Source organism: Oncorhynchus tshawytscha, linkage group LG06 (genome assembly GCF_018296145.1).
Source record: "Oncorhynchus tshawytscha isolate Ot180627B linkage group LG06, Otsh_v2.0, whole genome shotgun sequence".
NCBI classification, from domain to species: Eukaryota; Metazoa; Chordata; class Actinopteri; order Salmoniformes; family Salmonidae; genus Oncorhynchus; species Oncorhynchus tshawytscha.
The window spans coordinates 31,693,977-31,709,005 of NC_056434.1; the positions used below are offsets into that span (position 1 = coordinate 31,693,977).

The 15,029-nt window shown below is 46.8% G+C and overlaps 1 protein-coding gene across 2 annotated transcripts in view; it reads left to right on the forward strand.

The window, feature by feature from the left end:
• Positions 1 to 15,029, forward strand: part of sema4ba (sema domain, immunoglobulin domain (Ig), transmembrane domain (TM) and short cytoplasmic domain, (semaphorin) 4Ba) — an 87,322-nt gene that overhangs the window by 63,975 nt on the left and 8,318 nt on the right. For both annotated transcript variants that reach the window (XM_042323184.1, XM_042323185.1), the window contains 6 exons: positions 539 to 637; positions 5,503 to 5,614; positions 5,953 to 6,069; positions 6,424 to 6,581; positions 9,756 to 9,937; positions 10,274 to 10,424. In XM_042323184.1, the coding sequence (XP_042179118.1) occupies positions 539 to 637; positions 5,503 to 5,614; positions 5,953 to 6,069; positions 6,424 to 6,581; positions 9,756 to 9,937; positions 10,274 to 10,424 (819 nt within the window). The remainder of the gene's footprint in view (positions 1 to 538; positions 638 to 5,502; positions 5,615 to 5,952; positions 6,070 to 6,423; positions 6,582 to 9,755; positions 9,938 to 10,273; positions 10,425 to 15,029) is intronic.

Here is a 15,029-nt window from a genome sequence, read left to right on the forward strand (position 1 = left end):
AATATTTACACTTCCATTCCAGTCCTTAGGCTTGTTTTTTTTGCTATAGTACTGAAAATTAACTTAGTCAGAGGCAGTGGAAGCTCTAATTTAAGTACATATCCATTCAGCAGTGGAGGCCTGAGTGATTTTGTTACAGCCAGATAAATTGTCTACCATCTAATCAATCCCCTGTGATTGTGGTGAAACCTCAATTCTGTGGGAAGTATATTATCAGAAGGCCATATTGTAAGATTCATTTATGGTTTATTGATTGGTTGGTTGTGGTACAGAGGCTCATAGACCAGGATCTTGATGAAGACACTCTAATCTGTTTTCTGTGTGAGACAGTCACTCCGATGTTTGTCACACTGCTGCCAACAGCCCTCCCAGGCTATTTGAAAGCAATTCATTCCGGCCAAGTAATGTGGGAATATGCTTGGAGGGTCGCCTAACGAGCTACTCCATTCAACCTGAGTAACTCTCCCTCCAGAATAGTTTGTGGGAACATATGAATCATATTAACGATGCTCTCTCCTCTCATGTCCCTTTAATGCAGACGGATTGCTTCAATTACATCAAGATTTTACTGCATGTGAACAGTACCCATCTATACGTGTGTGGAACGTACGCCTTCAGCCCAATCTGTGCATACATAGTAAGTGTTACATTTTTTACTCAGCTGCAGCTTACGGTATACAATTCCTCAAGGCCTGTGTGATGTAGAGAACCACCATGCCTGTGTGAAGTAGAGAACCACCATGCCTGTGTGAAGTAGAGAACCACCATGCCTGTGTGATGTATAGAGAACCACCATGCCTGTGTGAAGTAGAGAACCACCATGCCTGTGTGAAGTAGAGAACCACCATGCCTGTGCCTGTGAAGTAGAGAGAACCACCATGCCTGTGTGAAGTAGAGAACCACCATGCCTGTGTGATGTATAGAGAACCACCATGCCTGTGTGATGTATAGAGAACCACCATGCCTGTGTGATGTATAGAGAACCACCATGCCTGTGTGAAGTAGAGAACCACCATGCCTGTGTGAAGTAGAGAACCACCATGCCTGTGTGATGTAGAGAGAACCACCATGCCTATGTGAAGTAGAGAACCACCATGCCTGTGTGAAGTAGAAAACCAGAACCACCATGCCTGTGTGAAGTAGAGAACCACCATGCCTGTGTGAAGTAGAGAACCACCATGCCTGTGTGAAGTAGAGAACCACCATGCCTGTGTGAAGTAGAGAACCACCATGCCTGTGTGAAGTAGAGAACCACCATGCCTGTGTGCTTTAGGGAGAACCACCATGCCTGTGTGCTTTAGGGAGAACCACCATGCCTGTGTGAAGTAGACAACCACCATGCCTGTGTGAAGTAGAGAACCACCATGCCTGTGTGAAGTAGAGAACCACCATGCCTGTGTGATGTAGAGAGAACCACCATGCCTGTGTGAAGTAGAGAACCACCATGCCTGTGTGAAGTAGAGAACCACCATGCCTGTGTGAAGTAGAGAACCACCATGCCTGTGTGAAGTAGAGAACCACCATGCCTGTGTGAAGTAGAGAACCACCATGCCTGTGTGCTTTAGGGAGCCTGTGTGCTTTAGGGAGAACCACCATGCCTGTGTGCTTTAGGGAGAACCACCATGCCTGTGTGAAGTAGAGAACCACCATGCCTGTGTGCTTTAGGGAGAACCACCATGCCTGTGTGCTTTAGGGAGAACCACCATGCCTGTGTGAAGTAGAGAACCACCATGCCTGTGTGAAGTAGAGAACCACCATGCCTGTGTGCTTTAGGGAGAACCACCATGCCTGTGTGAAGTAGAGAACCACCATGCCTGTGTGAAGTAGAGAACCACCATGCCTGTGTGATGTAGAGAGAACCACCATGCCTGTGTGATGTAGAGAGAACCACCATGCCTGTGTGTTGGAGAGAGAACCACCATGCCTGTGTGATGTAGAAGAACCACCATGCCTGTGTGATGTAGAGAACCACCATGCCTGTGTGCTGTAGAGAGAACCACCATGCCTGTGTGTTGCAGAGAGAACCACCATGCCTGTGTGAAGTAGAGAACCACCATACCTGTGTGCTTTAGGGAGAACCACCATGCCTGTGTGCTTTAGGGAGAACCACCATGCCTGTGTGAAGTAGAGAACCACCATGCCTGTGTGTTGTAGAGAGAAACACCATGCATGTGTGCTGTAGAGAGAACCACTATGCCTGTGTGTTGTAGAGAGAACCACCATGCCTGTGTGATGTAGAGAGAAACACCATTCCTGTGTGCTTCAGGGAGAACAACCATGCCTGTGTGTTGTAGAGAGAACCACCATGCCTGTGTGCTTTAGGGAGAACCACCATGCCTGTGTGAGAGAGAACCACCATGCCTGTGTGTTGGAGAGAGAACCACCATGCCTGTGTGCTTTAGGGAGAACCACCATGCCTGTGTGTTGGAGAGAACCACCATGCCTGTGTGTTGGAGAGAGAACCACCATGCCTGTGTGTTGTAGAAGAACCACCATGCCTGTGTGTAGAGAGAACCACCATGCCTGTGTGTTGTAGGGAGAACCACCATGCCTGTGTGAAGAAGAGAACCACCATGCCTGTGTGCTTTAGGGAGAACCACCATGCATGTGTGTTTGTAGAGAGAACCACCATGCCTGTGTGCTGTAGAGAGAACCACCATGCCTGTGTGCTGTAGAGAGAACCACCATGCCTGTTTTGTGAGAGAACCACCATGCCTGTGTGTTTGTAGAGAGAACCACCATGCCTGTGTGTTTGTAGAGAGAACCACCATGCCTGTGTGTTTGTAGAGAGAACCACCATGCCTGTGTGATGTAGAGAGAACCACCATGCCTGTGTGCTGTAGAAAGAATCACCATGCCTGTGTGTTGTAGAGAGAACCACCATGTCTGTGTGCTGTAGAGAGAACCACTATGCCTGGGTGTTGTAGAGAGAACCACCATGCCTGTGTGTTGTAGGGAGAACCACCATGCCTGTGTGAAGAAGAGAACCACCATGCCTGTGTGCTTTAGGGAGAACCACCATGAACCACCATGCCTGTGTGCTGTAGAGAGAACCACCATGCCTGTGTGCTGTAGAGAACCACCATGCCTGTTTTGTAGTGTGTGTTTGTAGAGAGAACCACCATGCCTGTGTGTTTGTAGAGAGAACCACCATGCCTGTGTGATGCCATGCCTGTGTGCTGAATCACCATGCCTGTGTGTTGTAGAGAACCACCATGCCTGTGTGCCACCATGCCTGTGTGTTGTAGAGAGAACCACCATGCCTGTGTGCTCAAATCAAATCAAATCAAATCACCATGCCTTTATATAGATGATATCTCAAAGTGCTGTACAGAGAAACAAACAGCATGCCTGTGTGAAAGGCTAGGAAGAAACCTAGAGAGGAACCAGGCTATGCCTGTGTGTTTATAACAGAACATGGCCAAGATGTTCAAATGAAAATGACCACCATGCCTGAAACTGTGGTGGAAGTTGAAACTGGAGCAGCAGCATGGCCAGGTGGACTGGGGACCATCATCATGTCAGGTAGTCCTGGGGCATGGTCCTAGGGCTCAGGTCAGTTGAAACTGGAACAGCAGCATGGCCAGGTGGACTGGGGACAGCAAGGAGTCATCATGTCAGGTAGTCCTGGGGCATGGTCCTAGGGCTCAGGTCCTCCGAGAGAGAGAAAGAACACACCATGCCTGATATAACAAACTGTGCCCCCCGACACATAAACTACTGCAGCATAAATACTGGAGGCTGAGACACCATGTGCTATAGAGAGAACCACCATGCCTGTGTGTTGGAGAGAGAACCACCATGCCTGTGTGTTGGAGAGAGAACCACCATGCCTGTGTGTTGGAGAGAGAACCACCATGCCTGTGTGTTGGAGAGAGAACCACCATGCCTGTGTGTTGGAGAGAGAACCACCATGCCTGTGTGTTGGAGAGAACCACCATGCCTGTGTGTTGTAGAGAGAACCACCATGCCTGTGTGTTGGAGAGAGAACCACCATGCCTGTGTGTTGGAGAGAGAACCACCATGCCTGTGTGTTGGAGAGAGAACCACCATGCCTGTGTGTTGGAGAGAGAACCACCATGCCTGTGTGTTGGAGAGAGGTGTAATTAGCCATGTATTTAACTCTGTCAATCAAGGTACATATTTTCTTCTCCATGCGATTATCCCCCTGGAGTCTGCTTTTTTGTTCACCTGAAATCAGTGTATTCCAATTATACCCCTTACAGATGTTTAGTGAGCATGTGTGGCTCTGGGTTGTATGAAGACGTTTTGGAACACAGATTTGAGAGGAAGTGCATCTTTAAAAGTGTTCTGCTGATGGAGCAGACAAGTCTCTGAGGCAATTCAGAATAACATTGACATTTCCATTTAAAAATATTGACAGTCAAAGAACATCTCAAATGTGTGTCCCTTTCCCCTTTGTTCTACTTCAATATGGGGGGGGGGGACATTAAGGGAGGAGGGGAAGTATCTTGGCTGAACTTTAGGTTGTGAACCAGGATTCCTGAGTGTCTCTCTTATCACAACCATTGAGTCTCAGCCCACACAGAGAGATATAAAGTACAGTATACAACGTTATGTCCATTCCTTCTGGAAGCAGCACTCATCGTCTTCCCCATCACCAGATCGCTTTTAAAAGGAATTGTATAATAACATTTACTTAAACAGCGACGGCCCCTAAAAAGCTATTTCTCATTTGAAAATGGAATATGTGGCATAAATATGAGTCCAAATATTTATTCAAATGTACTACAATGTGAAAATAGGATAAATTTGGTCATAAAGTCAGTCTCATTCAAAAGTGAGATTTGCAAGATAATAGAAAAAAATTAAGGGTAGCGTAACAGTTTGGGTTGGATTTATTTCAATCCTGCCCACAGATGGCAGCACCCACATAATCATACATTCGGAGCGCAGCTGCAGCCGATTGTAATGCCCATTGTCAGTTTGGTTTGACATTCATATCCCTATGGGGCTAGTTAGGGGCCATCAGTAAATTGCACAATGTACATCAGACAATATTTTAAAAGGTCAATAGCTTCAAATGTCAATAACTTAAAAACTTAAAAACATCTATACATTTTCATATACAAATATTGAAAGCATTTAATGAGACAACTAAAAGTTGTGCAACATGAACATACTGTCCCATTTACATTCTGTAATTTATTGACGGTCCCTAAACAGCCCCAGAGATAGGCTATCCAAAGTCAAACCAATTTTCCCACGGTTGCACACCAGCCGCTGAAGCTAATTGGCTAAATTATTTGGCTAACTCCTCCCACCTGCGAACACACACAAGAGACACCCATATCAAACCACACCCTGTGGTTTGACCCACCCCAAAGTGACCGACTGTGACCACACAGTGGTTCCTGCCCCAGAATTTGTGCTACAGCGCTGTAGTAGCGAACAGAGTGGCCAGCAGGCAGTGGGAATTGTCAGTGTAGATTACAGCCCTACTTCTCCTCAAGGCTCTCTTTCTCTCTGGGTCCTCTCCAGAACACAGCTGACTTCACCCTGGTGAGAAGCCAGACTGGAGAGATAGTGACAGAGGACGGACGCAGCCGCTGCCCTTTCAACCCTGAGTACAAGTCCACTGCCATCATGGCCGGTAGGTTCACTATATGGATCACTTATTTACTGTCAGGGAAATATGTTTGGCTTCCATAAGACTGTGTACACAATACATACTGTATACAAGTCAATATATGCATACAAATAATAGACATAATGTAGACCTACTTAATTACTGATTTATCAATTATAAAATATTTTATATACAGTAGCTGCAATGTATATTTTACCATCCTTAGTGTCTTCCATACTGTAAATATACTAGCAGACAACTCTTCCCTTCTAGACTCCAGGGTTTGTTACACAGAGGCACAGAGGCTCCTTCTCTAGATCCAGATATTCTTTCTCTTCATCTTATCGTTCCTTACATTATAGATGGAGAACTGTATGCTGGTACGGTCAGTAATTTCCAAGGAAATGAACCTATCATTTACAAGAGCCTGGGCCAAGGCGCTGCCCTGAAAACAGAAAACTCCTTGAACTGGCTCCAAGGTAAGTTCAGATCTTCAGGCAGCAAGCTATCTGGTAACTGCTTCATGTCATGGTCTACTGTTTGTATATGAAGCTAGATGATAAGGTAAACATACACGCATAAATAGTTTCCCTCTAAACATACAATCAGTATTTGAAGACCTCAGGCTGGACATGATAAATTAAAATGACCGTAGCTTTAAAGAACTATAGGCGTTTCAATGGTATTTTGTTAATTTCAACATGCAGTAGTTCCTGTTGCAAAATCACTGAATCACCAGAAGACGTTTGTGGATGTAAAAGGCATGTCCGTGTACTAGAATGCATAGTTCTAGGTTTACATTTCACCCTGTGGTTTCTTTGTTGTTGTTCCAGACCCAGCCTTTGTGGGCTCTGCCTACATCCAGGAGAGCCTGCCCAAAGGCAACCCAGTAGGCGACGACGATAAGATTTACTTCTTCTTCAGCGAAGCAGGAAAAGAGTTTGATTTTTTTGACAAAACCATTGTGTCACGCATCGCTCGCGTGTGTAAGGTGAGTGACGCTTCAACGGAGATGGCCTGTCTAAAGAGTGTCTTTCCCCTTGAGCAAGGCTCTCCTCAACCCTACCGATCTAGACGCACTTTAATGGACTCTATCAGAGTGGGAGAAGTGTGTGTGTACACTTCTATGTGGTGTATGCATGTGTTTGTGAGGTGGGGGATTTAATGGTGGAAGTGGTTGGTTTCACAGGGTGGGAGGGACACAGGGGTTCGTGTTACATAAAAACATTCCTCCTGTGAGTTCCCCCTGTTTGGGCCCTCCTCCTCTATCACATTTCATCAAATATTAGCGTTCAGCTAGGATTCACAGCAGACCTAAAATGCCTTCTCCTTTTCCACCTCTTTCCTGCACGTACCTGCAGACAAGGGTGTACTACGAGCAGCCGGAACACTTTATTTCAGTTTCCAGAATTTGAACCTGAAAGGAATGGTTTCCAATCATTATACCAGCGGTCTATTGTTGAGTGATACTTCTTCTCCACAATAATTTAATGAACCTCTTCTATTCTCTGTGACCAGAGAATCTGCCCTCACTTCGACAGCATGGTCATGGCCTCTTGTTTATCCCAGCTGTAGTATGGCCAATCCAAATACAGTGTGAAATACTAGCTGACAGTTTTATGGGCAACACCCCTCCTCCCAGGCTTTGCATTTCCAGCAGTCAATCTTCCGGGAAAGCATCTTGTAATATTGCATTTCTTTTCTTTTTTTGTTTTATGAAGAGATCAGCAGTACCATTTCAGTGCTGCCAGAGTGGACTGAGTGAGGTGCATACAGTGAAGGGAGGAGCTGTGTGACTGAGTCCTCCTGCAGGCAGCACATTCTCCTCCTGCAGGCAGCACATTGTCCTCCTGCAGGCAGCACCTTGTCCTCCTGCAGGCAGCACCTTGTCCTCCTGCAGGCAGCACCTTGTCCTCCTGCAGGCTGCACCTTGTCCTCCTGCAGGCTGCACCTTGTCCTCCTGCAGGCAGCACCTTGTCCTCCTGCAGGCAGCACCTTGTTCTCCTGCAGGCAGCACCTTGTCCTCCTGCAGGCAGCACCTGGTCCTCCTGCAGGTAGCACCTTGTCCTCCCGCATATAACAAACAAACGGAATGAATCCACCAAAGCCCATTATCAAACTTAATTTGAAAATATTTACCATGATGAGATGTGAAATAGAGCTCTGCTTTGGGGCCAGCTCACAAGTCATTTTCAATTGCTTCCGTGCCTTTTTAATTTAATTTCCACCTCGGCCATACGAGCTAAACTCATTAAAGCCGTCTACACTTAGCAGCGACAGGCATCTTTTGCATTTTAAGAGGCCCCATACGTTGCAGTTCCAATGGAGGGATATTTTTCCTTGTTTATATTTTTCAAACAGGCAGCAGACAGCTTCTAGTAATAGGATTTTGACTGCCTATACATCCCAGGCTCTGCAGACTGCAAGCATAAAGGCTTCTCTACAGTAGCTGTCTGAATGTGTATGTCTTTACACAGAGTGGCAGTCAAATGGTAACCAGTGTGTCTGCCACTGTTAGAATGAGACTGCAGGACACACCCTTGATTCTCCTCTAAAATGAAACACAGGATGGTGGTGTGCAGGCCAATCACAGGGGAGATTTGAACTCAGAGTACAGAGTATCTTAGCTACAGCTCCTGGTCTTTCTTATCCTCACGCCATGCACACCACTATAGTGTCTTTGTTAGAGAATTCCCCTTGTAAAGGTTTGGATGGTGCAATATGTGTTGGTGAAACTGTAGACAAGTCATTGTCAAAAATACAGAATTACAATAATACTGAAAATAAAACTTTTGATGGGTGGAGCATTGTGGATGTATACAGCTGTGCAGAAAACAGAAAAACACAACAAGCTGGTATTACTGAAACTCTGGAAATTCCACCCGGCCCTGAGTACCTGCGTGTTGGAAAGGGAGGCTTATGTAAGGGATAATGAATTGAGCACTTTCTGTCCAATATTCAGAAGGAGAGACTTTTAGGTACACACTCTCTCTGGTTTTAATAATAACTAGGTAGACCCAGGGGAGCAGAGCAGGGAATACATGTAGCTCATTATCTGGTTGGGTTAATACAGCAAGTAATTGCTTCTGAAACTCAGCATTAGTCACGTGTCATTTCCCTTTACCATTCACTGATGTCATTTCCTCTGATTAATGTTGGGCAGAGGGGGACTCAGATGAAGGCACATCTTCCAGGGCTCTGGGTTATGTAGACTAGACTTCTTTTGGTTTCTTTTTAGTCCTCTGAACACTGCTCTGTGAAGATGACTTACCGTTCCTCCCTCAGCCTTTTCAATCTCCTCAGATCTATGTCCCAGACAAGAATTGGAGTAATTGCTGCACTCTGAGCCACAGACTCAAGTGAATGTAAACAGACAATTATATTCCTTTTTTCAGTTGTATGTCCCCACACATTCCCTGTACATCCAGCTATCTGTATAGGTACAGCATTCATAGCTGTAAGGCTCACAAATAATCTCTTTCATGCCGAGGTTGGAGTGATCTAAGTGAATTAATCATTTCTTAATGGAAAAGTTGTGCTACTTTTTTAGCTTCTCAAGCCAACCAAGTATCATGCTCCCATAGATGACCACAGCCCACCAGGCAGGGTAGTGCAACAGGCACAGGTTCAGAGTGGTAGTGTCCGTGGAGAGGCATTGTGTGTGAGCAGTGTCCTGTTCTCTCTCTCACTGAAAAGCATTTGGCCTCCCCAGTGCCCCAGTGTTTTTCTTCCATCCAGTTGTGATGTCTTTTATTGTTTTCTTGACCTAGAACTCCACTGCCCCAGGGGAGATGTGTTATATAGCCACAATCCGTTGTACTCAGTCTGGTGGTTTTACAATATTGGTTCTCATTTATGCCAATTCAAACAGTGCCTCGTTTCTAGGTAAACAACTGGGGAGAATAATGTTTCAGACATATATCAAATCAAACTGTATTTGTCACGTGCCGAATACAACAGGTGTTGAACATGTATACCAGGCAGAATGTAAACCATAATATTATTTAGGCAAGTTGTTTGCCATGACATCAGATTATTATGCATTCTCACCATTTCAACTACTGGGTTTACAGTTTAAACGTACATGCTTGTGCCCTCTACTGGACACTGGGTTACTGTGACTGCAGGTCCATATACTATAACAAAGCTCTGATTTGTATTACAGGGTGACAAAGGAGGAGAGCGGGTGCTGCAGAAGAAATGGACCACCTTCCTAAAAGCACAGCTCCTCTGTTCGCTGCCTGACGATGGCTTCCCCTTCAACATCATCCAGGACATGTTTGTGTTGACGCCCCGCCCAGAAGACTGGAAGAACACCGTGTTCTATGGGGTCTTCACTTCACAGTGGTGAGGAAACACTTTGTCACTAAGACATACAGTACATATGCGAGAGTGTGTAGGATTTTCTATTGATTTGGGTAATGAAATATTCTGTGTCTGGGTTGGTTGGTATTACACTCATCTCCTCAATAACATTTTCCATACAGTTTATAGCAGACTATCATTGACCCAGTCATGGGCAAACAGCCACACCTCCATTCCCTCTGTTCGTCTATAGTGTATTGGAGACATTATTGATCACGTACTTTATATTAGTTCGGCACTACTGTCAGAGTAAAGAATAGGATGACTTGGGGGAAGAGGAATGTGATGCAGCCTCACTGCTGTGTGGTGTTTTCCCAGGTATAAAGGGGCCTCTGGCAGCTCAGCAGTGTGTGCCTTCACCATGGAACAGGTGGAGAAGGCCTTCAACGGCCGTTACCGGGAGGTCAACCGGGAGACCCAGCAGTGGTACACCTACAACCACCCTGTCCCTGAGCCACGGCCTGGAACGGTGAGTTAGTGTCCACTGCCCTCTGCTGGACAGCTTTCACAGTATCACTAACCTGCATTACACCTCGATCACACCAATAGTGCAATTGTATTTGGTACACCAGAAGTACATTAATTTCAAATGCAACGTCGCGTTTGCCTTGAAGCATTGTGTTGCAGTGCCTTCTGTGTGGTGAATACGTTGGATTTCTCGAACGTATGCGTAAAATTGTATGCGCAGACAACTTGACATAAATGGTAGCAGAAGGTGAATGTTGAACTTTTGTTGTACACATATCCAGATGATGCTGAGTTCTATTTTGCGCAAAAATCCTATCGGTTTGATCAAGGCGTTAGACTGTACTAAAGGCGTCTGCATACATAGGTTTGGTTTGCTCCTAGCAGAACTTGACTCGGCGAAAGTGAACATCTGTGCGCGCATACTCCCTTAAAATACCTTTGCTTGAAAAACAACAAAAAGCGGTTTGTCCCTGTTCAAATCAAATTGTATTAGTCACATGCGCCGAATACAACAGGTGTAAACTTTACAGTGAAATGCTTACTTATAATCCCCTAACCAACAATGCAGTTTAAAAAATATGAGTACGAAATAAAAGGAACAAGTAATTTAAAGAGCAGCATTAAAATAACAATAGCGAGACTATATACAGGAGGCACCGGTACAGAGTCAATGTGCAGGGGGCACCGGTTAGTCGAGGTAATATGTACATGTAGGTAGAGTTATTAAAGTGACAATGCATAGATAATAATAGAGTAGGAGCGGCATAAAGGGGGGGAATGCAGATAGTCTGTGTAGCCATTTGATTAGATGTTCAGGAGTCTTATGGCTTGGGGGTAGAAGCTGTTTAGAAGCCTCTTGGACCTAGACTTGGCGCTCCAGTACCGCTTGCTGTGCGGTAGGAGAGAGAACAGTCTACGACTAGGGTGTCTGGAGTATTTGACCATTTTTAGGGTCTTCCTCTGACACCGCCTGGTATAGAGTTCCTGGATGGCAGGAAATACCCTCTGTAGTGCCTTGTGGTCGGAGGCCGAGCAATGGCCATACCAGGCAGTGATGCAACCAGTCAGGATACTCTCGATGGTACAGCTGTAGAACCTTTTGAGGATCTGAGGACCCATGCCAAATCTTTTCAGTCTGCTGAGGGGGAATAAGTTTTGTCGTGCCTTCTTCACGACTGTCTTGGTGTGTGTGCTTGGACCATGTTAGTTTGTTGTTGATGTGGACGCCATGGAACTTGAAGCTCTCAAACTACAGCCCCGTTGATGAGAATGGGGGCGTGCTCGGTCCTCCTTTTCCTGTAGTCCACAATCATCTCCTTTGTCTTGATCATGTTGAGGGAGGTGCATGTATTGTTACCTACCCTTACCACCTGGGGGCGGCCCGTCAGAAAGTCCAGGATCAGGCCTCCCGGGTGGCGCAGTGGTTAAGGGCGCTGTACTGCAGCGCCAGCTGTGCCACCAGATACTCTGGGTTCGCTCCCAGCCTCTGTCGTAACCGGCCGCGACCGGGAGGTCCGTGGGGCGACGCACAATTGGCATAGCGTCGTCCGGGTTAGGGGGTTTTGGCCGGTAGGGATATCCTTGTCTCATCGCGCACCAGCAACTCCTGTGGCGGGCCAGTGCACGCTAACCAAGGTTTCCAGGTGCACGGTGTTTCCTCCGACACATTGGTGCAGCTGGCTTCCTGGTTGGATGCGCGCTGTGTTAAGAAGCAGTGCGTCTTGGTTGGGTTGTGTATCGGAGGACGCATGACTTTCAACCTTCGTCTCTCCCGAGCCCGTAAGGGAGTTGTAGCGATGAGACAAGATAGTAGCTACTAACAATTGGATACCATGAAATTGGGGAGAAAAAGGGGGTCAAATTCAACAACAGAAAAAGAAAAGAAAGTCCAGGGTCCAGTTTCAGAGGGAGGTGTTTAGTCCCAGGGTCCTTAGCTTATTGATGAGCTTCGAGGGCACTATGGTGTTGAACGCTGAGCTGTAGTCAATGAATAGCATTCTCACATAGATGTTCCTTTTGTCCAGGTGGGAAAGGGCAGTATGGAGTGCAATAGAGATTGCATCATCTGTGGATCTGTGAGGCCGGTATGCAAATCAGAGTGGATCTAGCGTTTCTGGGATAATTTTGTTGATGTGAGCCATGACCATCCTTTCAATGCACTTGTGCTACGGGTCGGTAGTTATTTAGGCAGGTTACCTTAGTGTTTTTGGACACAGGTACTATGGTGGTCTGCTTAAAACATGTTGGTATTACAGACTCGGACAGGGAGAGGTTTAAAATGTCAGTGAAGACACTTGCCAGTTGATCAGCGCATGCTCGCAGTACACATCCTGATAATCCGTCTGGTCCTGCGGCCTCGTGAATGTTGACCTGTTTAAAGGTCATACTCACATCGGCTGTGGAGAGTGTGACTACACAGTTGTCCGGAACAGCTGGTGCTCTCGTGCATATTTCAGTGTTAATTGCCTCGAAGCGAGCATAGAAGTAGTTTAGCTCATCTGTTAGGCTCGTGTCACTGGGCAGCTCTCTGCTGTGCTTCTCTTTGTAGTCTGTAATGGTTTGCAAGCCCAGCCACATCCGACGATGTGAACTCTTTTTCTCTGCCTTCTCTTCACGCAAATTACAGGGATTTTGGTATGTTCCCGGGAAAGCAGTATGTCCTTTACGTCGGGCTCATCGGACTCGTTAACAGTTGGTTGGGAGCACGTAAAACGTCTGCCATCTTCATGAAACGCTGTATCAGCCAGTACACTTCCTCAAAATAGTCCGAAATTATCTAAGATAACTCAAGAAATCTGTAATTCATTTTGACATTTTTTGCCAAGGAGGTCTTAGTCACGCAATTTTAACTAAGATGTTAGGTGCAGTATTTTTCAAGTGAAAACATTTACATGAAAACTAGTCGCCTGTCTTTGAATGACAACAAACATTTAAAGAATCTACTGTTGACTAATCACCGACGAAGTGGCGTAAACTTTGGCTACCGAACTACAATTGTAAGGGGTGCGTATCTGGTGGCAGGGAAGTCAGACGCAGGAGAGCAGAACTTGATAATAGCCGGAGCAGTTTAATAGTTAAACCAACGACATAAGAAATACAAAGTATGGGCACAATAACCCGACGCACACCAGTAAAACAAACCAGTGCCACCAGGCACTCCTCTGTGCCATCCAGCCGGGACAGTGCGTCTGCCTTCACATTCTGGGAACCTGGTCTGTAAGAAAGGGTGAACACAAAACGGGTGAAAAACATGGCCCACCTTGCCTGGCGAGGGTTCAGTCTCCTCGCGCCCGGATGTACTCCAGATTGCGGTGGTCAGTCCAGATGAGAAAAGGGTGTTTAGCCCCCTCAAGCCAATGTCTCCACGCCTTTAGAGCCTTGACGACAGCCAACAGCTCCCGGTCCACCACGTCATAGTTTCGCTCTGCCGGGCTGAGCTTCCTCGAGAAGAAAGCACAGGGGCGGAGCTTCGGTGGCGTACCCGAGCTCTGAGAGAGCACGGCTCCTATCCCAGCCTCGGACGCGTCCGCCTCCACTATGAATGCCAATTAGGGATCCGGATGGGCCAGCGCGGGAGACGAGGTAAACCGAGCCCTCAGGTGACCAAAAGCCCTGTCCGCCTCAGCCGACCACTGCAAATGCACCAGTCCCCCCTTCAGCAGTGAGGTAATTGGAGCCGCTACCTGACCAAAACCCCGGATAAACCTCCGGTAGTAATTGTCAAACCCTAAAAACCGCTGCACCCAGGTATAAAGGGGCCGTGGTGGGAGTCGGCCAATTACGCACGGCTGAAATGCGGTCACTTCTCCATCTCCACCCCCGAGGTGGAAATGCGGTACCCTAGGAAGGAGACGGATTGTTGAAAGAACAGGCATTTCTCAGCCTTGGCGTACAGGTCATGCCCAACAATCGACCAAACACCTTGCACACCAGGGACACATGCTCGGCGCGTGTAGCGGAGTATATCAGAATGTCATCAATATACACCACTACACCCTGCCCGTGTAGGTCCTTGAAAATCTCATCTACAAATGCTTGGAAGACTGATGGAGCATTCATCAACCCGTACAGCATGACGAGGTACTCATAATGCCCTTTGGTTGTACTGAACGTCGTCTTCCACTCATCTCCCTCCCGGATACGCACCAGGTTGTAAGCACTCCTGAGATCAAGTTTGGTGAAGAAGCGCACCCCGTGCATTGACTCAATCGCCATGGCGATTAGAGGTAGCGGGTAACTGTACCTCACAGTTATCTGATTAAGGCCTAGATAGTCAATACACAGGCGCAAACCTCCCTCCTTTTTCTTCAGAAAAAAGAAACTCGAGGAGGTGGGTGAAGTAGAGGACCGAATGTACCCTTGATGCAGGGATTCGGAGACTTATGTTTCCAAAGCCACTGTCTCGGCCTGTGACAGGGGATACACGTGACTCACGTGACGCCTTCCAGGAGATCTATCGCACAATCCCCCCGTCGATGGGGTGGTAATTGAGTCACCTTCTTTTTGGAGAAGGTGAGAGCCAAATCGGCATACTCGTGGGGAATGCGCACGGTGGAGACCTGGTCTGGACTAGCACCTGTGGAAACCCCTAAGTACCTCCCCGAGC